Genomic DNA, 15,200 nt, shown 5'->3' on the forward strand with positions numbered 1-15,200 from the left:
GTTTTTTAATATCTGCAATGCACACACACACACAAGTGCATATTTAAGTATGAGTCCGCATAGGTGCACAAACACACTCAGATGCATAAATGTATATAAAGAAGGAACAGCAGCAATCCTGTTATTTCACAATTGTAGACCATTCGGGAAATAAGAGGAGTCTCAAGACAGTTTACTTCATCCATTAGGAGTCTCATATTGGTTCTGTTCAAACTTGTAACTTAATTTAATGTACATTGCTGTGCATTATTACTCCTCTGACACGCGCACAACACGGAGTAAAGGTCTTAAAGTGAACTAAGCACTGAGACTTTGAGCTATTGATCGACAGCTGTATCAAAATATTGTTCAGCCTTGACCATCTTTCTTAATTCAGCTTTTTACAGAAGTGCAAATTTTAGAGTTATTGGTTACAGTTTTTTACAAGCATCCTAAAGAAAGGCACTGAGCTCCCAGCAGGTAAATCAACTTTTATTCTTGCATTGACAGAGCATTCCCCACAGTGCTGTGATCAACTTTGTATCTTTTGGACATATACATCTTTTGCTTCTGCCAGAGCATTTTAAAACATGAGCGCTCATTTGCCAGCAGTAGCAGAGTTGTTGTACTCGGCACATTGAATGATTGCCAGATGTGATATTGGTAAGTACTTTAATTTTGTACATACAGTAAGCACACGGTCAAATGTGGGGTTGATTAAACACGGTAAACACTGTGGATGTCATGTGTGATGACGGAGAATACACGGAGGAGGGGACCCAAATGCAGACACGGAACTCAGGAGACGGTATTAACAAATTTAATAAAACTAATTTACAAAAGGTGCACTAACACAAAGGAAAAACATGAAGAGAACTGATACAAACTGAAACGATGAATGGACACAAGAGGACAGGTACACAGGGAGACATCAGGGTATGAAGAGGGTATGATCCGGCACTGAGTGAGGCTCATTGATATACAGAGTGGCAGGTGATTAGTGCCAACAAGAATCACCTGCCAGGAAAACAAACTCAAACCAGAAAACAGAAAGAAAGCACATACAGAAAAACATGGACAGAGGGAGACAAAAACAACGTTTAAAAAGGAGAGGGAGAGACTGTCCAGAACCAATCACAACAGTGGACTCAAACCATAAACCAAAAAAATTCTTATATCCGACTGTAACCAAAACAATTCAACTCAAATTGACCCAGGCATATATGTGAGTGAAATCAAAATTTATGCCACGATAACATGCAAATTGTGAAAGTATGTTGTCAGTGGACATTTACTGCTGGTAGCTGTGCATGATTATTGATTCCCATTTACTGTAGGCTAGTATATATTATTCATATATTCATGGTAACTCATAGGCTGTGGCCAAACAAGTTAAATTTCTTGTTTCGGAAGAGATGAGAGCGAGAGTATATATTCCACACTGCACCACTCAGCAGTCAGCACATGCACATGCACAGACGAACAAAAATGCACACATTTCCATACACACCTCTGTTTGTCCATGCAACAGGTAAAGTTGTCCAAATCCACATTCTGAGGATCCACCTTGGCTTCCTCCTGTGTGTCACACCTGAGAGCATGGGGCATTTATCTTGACACACCCTGACACTTTCCCCCCCAGTGCTCATCAGTTTGCCGGCTACGCCTGGATGATTATCTGGGCCTGGAATACTGGACTTCTGTAGCTGCACTTTTTTTATTTTAGCTGACAAACTGCAAGGCCCTGTGTTGCTCGCTCCATCGAGTCTTTGGTTGAGTTTAGTCTCAGAGGTTTCACTGAGAAAAAAAAAATCTCTTTAAAGATGTTTAAGAGCATGCCCTTTCTTGTACTTAGTCAAAGCTGTCTTGATCTTGCAGAAAAACAAAATGAACAAGGGATGTTGTTGGTGAGGGTTGTGTGGGCACATCTGCAACTAAAAGTTTTGCAGTTTAAACAGGTGCACAAAGCGAAGTGGGGCAAACAGCAATGCACTATGAGAGCACTGGGAGAGTGAGGGACAAACAATATGTTAGACTGTTGGGTGAAAATATCAAAGTATGAATTGATGTAGGGGTTAGCACTGTCGCCTCACAGCGAGAAGGTTCCAGGTTCGCATCCCGGCCTGGGCCCTTCTGTGTGGAGTTTGCATGTTCTCCTTGTGTCTGCATGGGTTTTCTCCGGGTTCTCCGGTTTCCTCCCACCATCCAAAGACATGCACGTGTTAGGTTAATTGATTACTCTAAGAATTGCCCTTAGGTGTGAATGGTTGTCTGTCTCTGTTCGTCTCTATGTGCCCTGTGATAGACTGGCGTCCTGTCCAGGCTGTACCCCGCCTCACGCCCGATGTCAGCTGGGATCGGCTCCAGACCCCGGGATAAGCGGTTGAATATGAATGAATGAATGAATGAATTCACTATAGAGCACTACTTACCCTCAGACAATGTTTAGATAAACTAAATAGATCAGATTAAGGTGGATTATAAACATTACAAGCACCTGATACAACTTCAATACAAAGAAATCAGCTTTGAGTCCTACATCACGAAACTAGGGCATTGGATGCCTATCTAGATGTTTTTTTTTCAGTTTTAACCTTTGACCACCTACTGTTCTACCCTGGGATACAAGCTCAGTGGAGAACTTCACAGAATAATAAGAAAAGTTGCATGCACATGTAATATGTGTAACAATAGCTTTGTCCTTCATCTTTTCAACCACTGTGGTCCATTTTTTATCAGATGATATGGCATGATACTTTCCTTTTAATCTTTGATGTGTCTCATTCTGAGAAGGGAACAGAACTCAGAGGAAGATTATTGCTTTTATTCCTGGGATAGCGTAGGTCCTGAGGTAGGAGAGAGGACTGTTTTTCATTATATTTCCATAGGTGAGACTGAGCTTCAAGCATGCCACTCCCCTTTTAGCCAGTGTGAGAGAGTAGCTTCAGATGTTAATACACATTACTGCTGAGTGCTGCCTTTTTTGAAGGAGGGCATGACTGTACACTTGGCTGGAAAACATGGAGTCTATCTATTTTTATCTGGGCCCACAGACGAGCTTCTGGATGGCAGAACTGCATAGCAAACAAGTTGTTGCAATTACAAAAGCAAGCCATGCAGAAAATCTTCTGACAATAATGCAAATTATAAACCCTATGATTTTTTATTTAGCCAGATGGGAAACCTTAAATGAACATGCAAGAGGTATGGGAGGATATATGACTTGGCCATAAGGCGGACATCTGGTAGCTAAATTCAACCTGGGATGATGGTTTAACGGATAGAGTTAGTGAGACACATCAAGGACATTTTCAGGAACTTGAACACACCATGTAGTGTTAAATAAAGGTTACTTACTTGCTCCTTATATTTCACATAGAGAGCAATGACACTGTGTGTGAATCAACTGCACTTAGTATTTGTAATTCAGACTATATACATATACACACACACATATATATATATATATATATATATATATATATATATATATATATATATATGTATATATACAATATATATAGATATGTACATATACAGTATATACATACATACAATAATAATAATAATAATAACAATTATAATAATCTGATCTATTGAGTTTATATACACAACGCAATGTTTAGCAGGTCTTCTGAGGACTGCTTGATAGCTAATTAATGCTCTAACCGTCTAATCTCTTGTACATATGTCCCTCACTCTATCCTTTGCTCTGACAGTGAATTGCTGTTGTGCATATAAATGAATGTATTCCTTCAATATTGTATGTAATCCATCCATCTATCTATCTATCAATCAATTAATCTATCTATCCATCCATCCATCTTTCAGATTACATCCATGGTTAGTTGGATCACAGAGGACTTTGTGTAGACAGCCTTTCTAAGAATAATACACCAGTGCCCTCAAGTGGACAGTCTATAAAACTACTCACCCTCACAGATAATTGGCACTTTGGCACACAAACAAAATGTGTAAGAGTTTATGTAAGACTTTATCACAAGATTTTGGACTGAAATAAATCCTTATATTTTAAGACTATTGTAAATCTGTTGACCTTTATCCAAAATACAATACTTTGGGGTAAGATTTACAATAAGGCTGTAAGAAAAATTAGACTCATTCAGAGTGCTGGGTCGTTACAAGACACCATAGCTTGAGTTTACTACTTAATTGAGATCACAAAGGTTTGGGACCAGGTGGTATCCAAACATTTGTTTTTCATGTTATTTTAGATTTCAAATTGAGTTGTATAATAATGTAAAAATTCAAAACAACAACATCAAAACATCTGGAGATAAGGGAAAGTCTTTTTCATCATGTGTAGGTGGGTGTTTGTGGGTGTTTGTCATATATACTATCACTAGTCTAATAAACTATGTAATTTGTAGCCATAAAAACACCATCAGTGGTATGTCTCGCTGTATCCTAGCTGCTATTGCCACTACTCATAACATATGAGTCATATTCACATTACTATAGATATTATTATAGTTGCTGTTACTCTTTGGTTGCTTGCATCTCTGCGAGTGTGTCTGTCTCTCTGTCTTCGTGTCTGTCCTTGTCTCTTTCTGTCCATCCGTCCATCTTTTCTCTCTTTCTCTCCCCTTTTCTTCCTCCCCAATCGGTGCAGACAGATGTCTGTGCTCCACAGAGCTGGGTCTGTCTGACGTTCCTGCTTGTTATAGGGAAGGTTTTCGTTGCCACCGTACTCTACGGAGAAATTGTTGGGTCTATGTAAACCATAAATAAGTCATAGAGTGTGGTCTATACCTACTCTGTAAAGTGTCCTGAGATAACTTTGTTATGATTTGGCACTATAAATAAAATTGAATTGAAATTGGATTTTTCAACCAAAGCATCAATTTCAGTGTGTAGGCCTATATACCTGCTATCTTTCTATCTCCTTATCTTATCACTTATTTTATTTCAATATGCTGCTAAACTGCACGGTGCGTATTGTTGTATACTGTAAATACCTACGTTTAACCACAATGTCCTTTGCACTGTGTCACATTATTTATTGTTTGATTTATTTTACGTTAGCTTTATTTTTATTTGATTTATGTTTATGCTTATTGTTACTATGATCCTTTACCATCTTTGTATTGAAACTGTTGCACAATCATTTCTCTCGGGATAAATAAAGCTTCTTGAATCTTGGATCTTGAATCTTAATGTGGGTAATGCACCTTTATCAGGCATCGCCTAGTTCCGGGTACACCCCGTACTACGCATGCGCAAGATTGAATCCGGTGGCGGGGAATGAAGACAACAACAAACTTTTATGATTCATTCAACAACTGACCGCAAGACAGTTTTACTGTTATTTTTTATTTAATACCTGAACTCCAAAATGGTTGAAGGTCCGGGCTGCACATTAAACGGAGAGAAAATCCGCTCTAAAGTCCAAAAGGGACAGAAATTGAAGGAGATAAGAGGCAGTTTGACGACTTCCACCGTAAGTTAATGTTACGTTATGTCACGTCTGGGGTTATTAGCATCATAGCTAACGTTAGATATCAGGGTCATTCAGCTGCGTTTTGCTGCTGCTGCATACTAACCATGTGGTGTCTCTTTACAGAGAAATAACAGCGGGGAAAATGCCTTCCACAGGTTTCATGGTGGTCCGTACACTGGAGTTCAAACTCTGGGCAAAGAACTCTTCATGTACTTTGGTCCAAGAGCGTTGAGGTGAGTTCATGTCCCCGTTATCCCCAAAGCCATTTCAGTCAAGTCCAGTTGCTTTCTTACAGTATACAACAATACGCAGCGTGCAGTTAAGCAGCATATGGAAATAAAACAAGTACAAACTAACTAAGTGATAAGGAGCGATAAGTGATAACAGTGTTAAAAGTGTAGCAGCATTTCTAACTGAACTAAGTTACAGTAAAGTACGGTAAAGTGTAGCCGTGCATAATACATCCATGTATTCATGGCATTTACCTATTTATCTTACTGTCAAATGATAATATCTAAAATCACAACGAGTCACGTGATGATGTAAGTGGTATTTTTATTTGCACAGCATAAACATAAATCAAACTGGTGGATACATTACAATAAATAAATGAAGCAACTAGTAAGCTACTGTTGCACAACGTGTCTAACTAACAAATAAGCTTATTGTATTAGCCTATCTCAGAAGGCTGTGTAGCTATGTAGCCTATCCACTTCTTCCCCCTCAATCATTCCCTCATTCATTTATACTTCATAAGTCATGGCCTGTTACAATACATGTGACATCATAAAGTAATGGAGATAGAAAGATAGCAGGTATATAGGCCTACACACGGAAATGTATGCTTTGGTTGAACAATTCAATTTCAATTAAGTTCAATTCAATTTTATTTATAGTGCAAATTCAAAACAAAGGTTATCTCAGGACACTTTACAGAGTAGGTTAAGACCAGTAGGTTATTTGTCTACACAGTGCCTCCATCATACATAGGGTCAAGCATTTTCATTGTAATTTCAATGCACTTGTGTGTGTAAGTGTGTGACATGATGACATTAGTGTTATTCTTGTGTTATTATGAGTTTTATTTGCCTCATTGCAGCCCTGAAATGTTTTAAACCTTGATTAACCATGTGCAACTTTGTACTTCTGTTTTGTCGAGTGCTGTTTAAATAAGGTCGTTATTATTATTATTAGTAGTAGCATCACAGTAGTACATTAGAGGATTTATTAGTTGCATATGTATGTTCTTGAATAGAAACAAAATCTATTTAAAAAAAACCTTATAAATAATGAATAACAGATATAAGTATAAGAACAAATACATATGTGTATTCTTCTGCAGTAAATATCCACTTGTGTGTATATAGATATAAATAGAAGCAATAATTGGGTATTGTAAATTGAAATAAAATATGTGCATGATATTACAATAATTACTATATGTGTATATGTGTAAGGTAGAGATAGGAAATATGTGAAATATGTATAGTACTACATACAACAGTTCATTAGTGATAGTGCTTTAATGAAAACTATTGGACAGTACAACATAGTGTAAGTTAGTATACTAATTTAGGTAAACTGGGGTAATTCACAGTTGCATTATTATTATTATTATTATTATTATTATCATTGCAGTATTGCACACAATAATATTAAACAGTTGGAGGTATAAATTATGATAAATAATCATTGGTTAAAGAAGCTGACTGGGTGAAATAAGTCCATGGGGCAGGTTTGTCGACTCTGAGTGCCTGACACGTTAAGGGAGGAGTAGAACAGTTTGATGGCCCTTCAGTGGTGCATTTTGGTGGGATGAGGTTGTACTGACTGTGCTCTTGCATTTGACCAGCGTGTGGTGGAGTGGGTGGAAGACATTTCCACGATGACATGTAATTTGCATCCTCCTACCTGACACTGCCTGCAGGGAGTCCAGCTTCACCCCTACAACGCCCCTGGCTTTTGGTTTATTTAGTCTGCTGTCGTCACTTCAACCATATAAATAATATCCTATAATTTTTAATAGTTGAGACGCTTCTATTGTCTCTCAGTATACATTTTTTCATATAGGCCTAATCCAACCCTGAATTCAATAATTGATAAAGTTATAATTATTTTAATCACCAAATAAAATAAGTCCGTTGTCTACAGTAAAGTATAGGATATTCAGCTGTGTTAGTTTGAGCAAGCCGGTAGACGTTCCTTACCTGAGTGCACTACAACAGTCCGTGTGGCTGTTGATAGACCCACAAGCGACTGCGAAGTTGGAGCCTGTGACATTTCTATCACACAATGGAGTCTCCAACCCCTGGGCCACCTTTCTATCCTTTTGTTGCCAAGTCATATAAATCGAGAAGTAAGTGGAATTTTGTCTTTTCTTTCTTTCGTGCTCACATCCTTTAGAGTCCACTTTGGTATGAATGGATCAATTCGTATAAACCCTGCTGAGAGGAAGGAGAGGACTGGCTCCATACCAGCGCTGGAAATACACCTGACTAACGACATTGTGTGCTTCTTTGACAGCACTGTGGAAATAAGGTAACAGGTGCACCGGCATAGCCTGGATAGATTGAGGTGACAGAGGTTCACCTTGAGGTATGAGTCTCATTCACTGAGTACATCCTACATTAGGATGTCGGAAGACGGTGGCTATCGTTGCATGAAAGACACAGCCTCAACATTTGTCCCATTCATTGACTGTAAGGTCCTGGCGTTCTGTTCAGTAGACAGACATTTATTTCTGCTGTCATGAAATTTAACCTACGCTGTCCTATCTCACAGAACATATGAAAGAAACCGTTTTGACATGTATAACCTTAAGAATGCACCAGATGACCTCCTGGCACACTGTCAGTAACAGCAGCCATATGTTTTCTAAATTCCCCCTGTACTGTAAAACTGTGTTTCTCGCAGGTTGACGGAGGACTGTGAGCAAAGGGTGAAGGCCATGGAGAGTCTGGATGTGTGCTCCTCCAAGTTCAGCTTCTCCCGCTCTGAGAAGGCAGTGAGGAGCCAAAGTGGCAGGACGCTCTGTGACGTTCTCCTAGACCAAGCCGTCATGCCAGGAGTCGGCAACATCATTAAAAACGAAGCCCTGTTTGACTCGGGCCTCCATCCAGCCGTGAAGGTATGGAAGAGATGATGGATTGTGTTCAGCAGGGGGGGGAAGAGAATAAGAATGCAACTCTCACATGAAAACACAAAAGTTTAAGGCCTTGTGTTATTGAGTGATGTATTGAAATGAGGATGAAGCAGGGACAAGGAGAAACAAACACATTGTGAAACACAGATGTGCCTCTCTCTCAGCACTTTCTGGAATTGGGAATGTTTTTCATTTATTTACATGAATGTATATATGGTATGTTCATAAAGAAACATCACCCATATTATTCATGATCTGGAAATCATATCACGTGAAAGATCCAAATATTCACATCGCTCTGAGGAACTATGGTATTTTCAATAAGCAAACTATAGAAGGAAGTGTGATTTATTGCTTTTTTTAAGAGACCTATCCACAGCCAGTAAGAGACACTTTGAACTACGAATATTGCTTTTACTTTTCTTTTAGGCAGAGGTTTTGCTCTGCTCCTCTTTAGAAAGTATTGGACGAGGTTTAAGAATACAGCACTTTGGACCAAAACATTAATCTAGTGCTTTTTGGCCCCTTCGTCTGGGGCATCTTTAAGAGCTTCTCCTCCATTATCAAGCCCCTAGGTGTCCTGAAAGAGCTACAAGTGTCTGTGTTTGTGTGCTTTAGATCTTCTTTTTTTCTACACTGTGGGAGCCAGAGTCAGACTCTTGCTGCCTTTGGCTTCAAGGCTTGGAAATACTTACGACGTAATTTTTCTCTGTTGCATCATTTCAAATCCAGTTTTTCATTCATGTCTGGTGTTTTTATTGTTTATGTGCTTGTATTATTGATTTGCTGACTGCGAAGTGCCTTTCGTCTCTGTTTTGAAATGAAGAGCTATACAAATAAGGTTTATTGACTCTGGCTGTGAACTGAAACTAACAGCACCGCGTCCCTCTTAGGTTCAACAGCTGACAGACGAGCAGATCCACCACTTGGTGAAGATGACGCGTGATTTCACTCTTCTGTTTTACAAGGTTGGGCGTTTGTTCATATCAGTAGCAAAAACATGTATCTCTATGTGCACACACATTTACTTGTTGGTATTGAGCTGACACCTCATTCAGACAGACTTGCAATAACGGATTAACTTAAAATCCTGTATTGCTGAAGGAGGAGAGTAAAAAGCCCCACTGCCTGGAGTATGGATAAAACAAATATTCCTACCCATGCATAATAGAAGAGTAAGGATAGGTGAATATTTTTTTTCCTGGTCTCTTTATCCTCTTCTTTTTATTCACTCTTTTTATTTGCCCTCCTCATCTCTATCAGTGTCGCAAATCTGGCTCCGCGCTCTACAAACATTACAAAGTCTACAAGCGTCCCCAGTGCGGCCAGTGCTTTCATGTCATCACAGTCTGTCGTCTTGGAGACAACGGCAGGATGACTTACTTCTGCGAGAGCTGTCAGAAGGGAGATCCCAGTGGAGTTGACATCAGGTAGATATCCTCATAGACCTATTGTCTTGCATTCTTGGGTGTTGCTCAAAAAGAATGTTTCCATTACCTGAAGTAAGATCAAGTACCATGCCATTTTTTTCCAGCAAAGGGAATTCATATTGTTTATCACAATTCTATATGGATAATTATTGTTTTTAGTGTATTTACTTTTTAAGAATTAACTAGACGATGCTCAATTAATTCTTGGCATTAAAATGTTTCAATGTAGGATAAAACCGTTTGAAGGCTTTTGATTCCTATTATCATTATCATACATTTTAAAGATTTTAGTTTAATATCAAAAAGTGACACGGTAAAGCTGACATTTTTCCAAATTAAGTCTTTGCAGAAAGTTCTAAAGCCTTTTTAGATAATGCGTTCAAATTTAGGGAGGCCATCTTTGCAGGCAGATGGGCTTGGCAGGGAGTGGGAAGTGTTATGGGGGAGAAATGAATGCGCATATAAGGCTGTGTTTGCCAGACAGGGCACAGGCTCAACACCTCCTGGGTTGTGTTTGAGCAAAGCTTTGCGAGGGGTTAGAGCCCAAAGCCCTTACAACGCATTACACAGCTGATAAAGCAATCTGTGAGGAAAGTTTCCTGAAAGCCACTGCGACTTTCCTCCTTCATGACTGTTGGCATTGCCGATTTGCCTTCTTGTCAAACATAGTCGAGCTTCATGTCGGAGCGTTAACGTGTATGCTTGAAGCAATTACATGAAACACGTTTCCTTGTACATATCTTCATCCTCTTCTCTTTGCCTGTATTTTGTATAATCGAGTTACAATAAAAGCTGTTGAATATTTTATATTTATTGCTCATTTTGCGGTTGCTATTTCTGAGGACTAATTGCATTTGACATAAGTAATCACGGGAATGTTTACATATGCACACAATTACACGTAAACTGGGAGACTGTAAAGTAATAAAATTAAATGGTTATTTATGTCACATTTGCCTGTATGAGACGTATGGAAATGCAATCGGTTGACAGTTTATTAGGGATACCTAGTTAAAACTAGGGTTGTGTGATGGCAAGAATCTGGTGATACAATTTGTACAGTTTCATGATACAAGGGTTACGATTCAATATATTATGATATATTGCAATCCTCTAAGGTAGGCGATACATTGGGATGTTTTTAATCTAATTTTAGGGAAATTGTTACAACACACCACCATTTTACTGCATGGGATAAGCATAAAGTGGGCATATCTGTGAAGACGGGAGACTCGTTGGGTACCCGTAGAACCCATTTAGCTCAGAGATCAAGGGACCCCTATTAATGGCCATGCCAGTTTTTCCAATGCCAAAATTTAGCCTCATTTTGAGCTTTATTCCACAAACTTCTCAACATGCTAACGATAAGGCCAATGGATTCCTTATGGTGTTTAGTTTCATATGATACCAATATATTCACTCAATCTATAAAATGGAGCCCAACGGCCTCTTAAAGATGGTGACGTTGGCCAGGATTGCCAGCACCCCAGTGGATCAGGGGTTAATTAAAAATATATGCATTGTTTTGGAAAATCCATACAGTCTCAAAACATAATTTGAGGATACTTGATGATCAATATTTTCTTTCACCCCTAGTTAAAACACATGTAGTGTAACACAAAAGCCCTCCAGAAACTCTCACATCATGATGTTTATCATGTTCCGTTTTTGTTGAAACTGTTCAGGAAAGTTGTTGATTGAACTCTATGTGCTGATTGTTATACTGAGGGGTGTTTGTAATATTTAGTCTATCAGCATTGATAGAAATGGGGTGGACAAAACATTAGAAAATGTATTGCAAACATTTTGTCTACCCTCACTGATGAGTACAGGTACGTGTCAAGTTTTTATAATAGTGCACTAGGTGTGTGTGTGTTTGTGTGTGTGTAGACACTAAATGGACCGGAGTTCTGTTTTTACACAGACCATTATTTCTGCCTCAGTGCACACGTTTTACTCATTAATACGCCTGTTTCAGCAACAAAGGTTTGTTAGGATTACTCTTGTCCCTCTTGTATGTCCTTTATCCAGTAAGCTCCCAGTCCGAAACAGTTTGATTGGCTGGGCCTACAATGAGATAACCAATGATAACGTGGCTAAGAGGGAGGAAGAGGACTGGGCCTGTCAACTCTGCACGCTCATCAACCAGCCAACAGCAAAAGCCTGTGATGCCTGCCTCACACCAAGACCTGAGGGTGAGTGAAATGTTCTCCTGTTACAGCCACTGAGTTTAATGGGGTGACAGAAGGTCCTTGTTAGGAAGAGATAAAAATAATGGTAGCTGTAGTTTTGCAGTTTTGCTGAATGATCCCCAAATGATACTGTTTGCCGTTGACGCTTACAGTAAGGACTTCTGCGCAAGTGTGTGTGTGTGTGTGTAGTACATTGCTGCAGAAGTAATGAGCATGTCTGTCAGTTGGTCTTTTTTCTCTGATCTTAAAAAACATTATGGCAGCAGTGAACTGTTAGAAGGAAATGTCTTGCCGTCCCTATGTTGCTATCACCAAACTACAGACAAATGCTTTACTTTGTATTTCTTGTATTTTATGGTTTTTATCTTTTAGGATCATACAGCAACATTTCTTATTTTCAGGCTCACTCAAGACTAGTTTGCCCATGGTTCATTTGATTATGCTAGTTATGGTTTAATTGCACACTTTCACGTCATTTTGGCATCAACTCCTGTTGGTTGGTTTGTTTTTAATCCAAACAAATCACAATTTGGACAGATTGCATTTACAGTGCCCATAAAAGACATTGCGTACGTTAAATTTGAAATTAATTTAGATGACTTTGTAGAGACCTTTTTTCATTTCACATAAAAGGATCATTTAAACTCTCTTCGATTGAACATGAAATCTTAGAAGGGTAGTGAATGTTTTACTGTTCTTGTGATCACTTCAGTTTTGACTGATTTGTCCTTAACTATCCAAAATAGGAATAAAGGGAGTCCACTCTAAATGCACTGATTCCTGATTTTTGTATTTCTCGACACCTCTTACGTTTGACCACTGATCAGCTTCACTAAAACAGTTTATTAGTCCTGCAACGGGGAAATCCTATTTTTCACTCTATTATTGTTATTCATGTTACACACACAAGCACAAACAGGACCTATATACATGCAATTAATGGTTAGATGTTAGAGCGAGGGGGCTGCCAGTAACTAGGGCCCAGAGCAGTTGGGGGTTTGGTACCTTGCTCAACAGCACATCAGCAGTGCCCAGGAGATGAACTGGCACCTCTCCAGCCACCAGTCCAAGCTCCATTCATGGTCCACACAGGGACTCGAACCGCGACCCTCCGGTTCCCAGCCAAGTCACCTATGGACTGAACTACTGAGCTACTGCTGCCCCAGTCCCTTGCTCAAGGGCGCATTAAGTTTTGTTGAGGAAGGGGAGAGTAATATTTTTTCGCAGTTCTATTATTGACTCGGTCAGGCATCATGGTTCAAATTACTGAAAATATGCACTTATTTTCAGAGTTTTATTATATGGAGCTCATTTCACAGAATTTTGCATTAGGGCATCTTCAGCACAACAGATTGCGTGGTATTTTATTTGACGGCAAGGCGCGGCATACTGCTGCTCACTGGTACATTTTATGACAAGATAACCACTTAAAGCCAACAACAACCTGCATTTTATGAGAGCAGCCAGTGTAGCTGCAGCTGCTGAACATGAAATGAGTTTCTCACTCTGGCTCCATCTCCATCTCCACAGTCCACAAAGATGACATTAACACTGAGGCATCACCCTTCACCAATGATTTGATTAAATACCCCTGCACTGCCTTCAAGAAGCCGCAAGAGGAGCTCAAAGTCAACTGGAGGTGTGCATTCGGGACTTCTACACTTGTTTTCTCTGACTTGAGCAAGAAGCCAAAGCCTGTAAACTCCCCACTCTCCCCAACCGGCAGTCATTTGAATTCCTTGGCGACAGAGCGAGATTTATATAAATACAGCGTCTGCCAAGGGACAACAAGCCCCAATTATGCCTCTGGTGGCTGGCAGAGGCAAAGTGCCGAGCTCTCCAATGGGGAATCACTGGCCTCCTACAGTCACCCATCCAAGAAAATGAGAATTGATCACAGTCCCTTTCCCAGTAACAATGCTCAAAATGGATCCCCCAACCCAGGGTGAGTGAATCTCTCGCTTGGCTATTCATGAATAAGTTTATAATAAGAGAAGTTTTTTGCAGCCTCAGGGAGATAAGTGGGATGAAAAAGCATCAGTCTGTGGAGTTTTAATGCAGCATTGTTAAAAAAAAAAAAAATCTGATTGATGAATAGCCATAGTAGGATATTGCAAATATCACAAACACAAATCACACTCACAGTTGAAGAGAGGTTGTTTGCCCGTTAATGAGGGTTGATGTGACAGGTACAGTTGTGTTTTTATTTTCAATTTATTTCAAACTAATAAGACTGTTTTTGCGTTTCTGTCAGTACGCGCAAAATAGAAGCGACAAGCCACAAATCTTCCAGTCCCAGTGCCCCTTGTTGTGCTTCCCATCGTCGCCCAGCTGTCCTCAGAGTGGTCCACAAGGAGGGAGAGAATAAGGGACGACAGTTCTACGCCTGCTCTTTTCCCAGAGAGACGAAGTGTAACTTCTTTGAGGTGGAAATGGAAAGCAACTCATCTCTATGGCATTGTGTAGCCTGGAAAATAAACAACTTTAAATTGTCTATTTGGTTTCAGCCTGGCCACAAAGATTGTAATACGTTTGCATCAAATTTAAATGGCTGAAATAAAAGTTATCAACAAAGTTAATAAAACTTTTTTTTACTTTCTCTGTTGCAGTGGGCTGACTTGCGCTTCCCTTTTTGTCACCATGGGAAACGCTGTCTAATGAGGACAGTTCTGAAACTGGGACCCAACAACGGCCGGAATTTCTACACCTGCAGCTATCAAAAGGGTAAACAGTGTGACTTTTTCCAATGGGCAGAAAATGGACCAGGGGTGTCCATCCTCCCTGGTTGTTAATGTGTTTTAGCAATGCATCACTTCCACATGAAACCCTGATGCCTATATGTTCATAGAAATGAACGGATATAGAAAAGGACCCGATAACTCATCATTAACTTAGTGAAATCTGCAGATTTGTACTGATACCGTATACATTTTATGGAGACTATCAACTGTATGACCGTCAGATAATGCCCAAACTTGTGTGTACCTAATGAAATG

The 15,200-nt window shown here is 39.5% G+C and overlaps 1 protein-coding gene across 1 annotated transcript; it reads left to right on the forward strand.

Annotated features, from left to right (window-relative positions):
• Window positions 1-5,335: 5,335 nt before the first annotated feature.
• neil3 (nei-like DNA glycosylase 3) lies at window positions 5,336-15,112 on the forward strand (the record flags this gene model as incomplete). Its single annotated transcript, XM_083915139.1, has 10 exons — window positions 5,336-5,440; window positions 5,564-5,673; window positions 7,844-7,978; window positions 8,354-8,567; window positions 9,476-9,550; window positions 9,846-10,012; window positions 12,044-12,207; window positions 13,735-14,149; window positions 14,459-14,630; window positions 14,814-15,112. 10 exons carry the CDS (start codon window positions 5,336-5,338, stop codon window positions 14,994-14,996), a joined length of 1,740 nt encoding a protein of 579 aa, XP_083771265.1. The 3' UTR covers window positions 14,997-15,112.
• Between the last annotated feature and the right edge of the window lie 88 nt (window positions 15,113-15,200).

Source organism: Echiichthys vipera, assembly GCF_963691815.1.
Source record: "Echiichthys vipera genome assembly, chromosome: 6".
NCBI lineage: Eukaryota > Metazoa > Chordata > Actinopteri > Perciformes > Trachinidae > Echiichthys > Echiichthys vipera.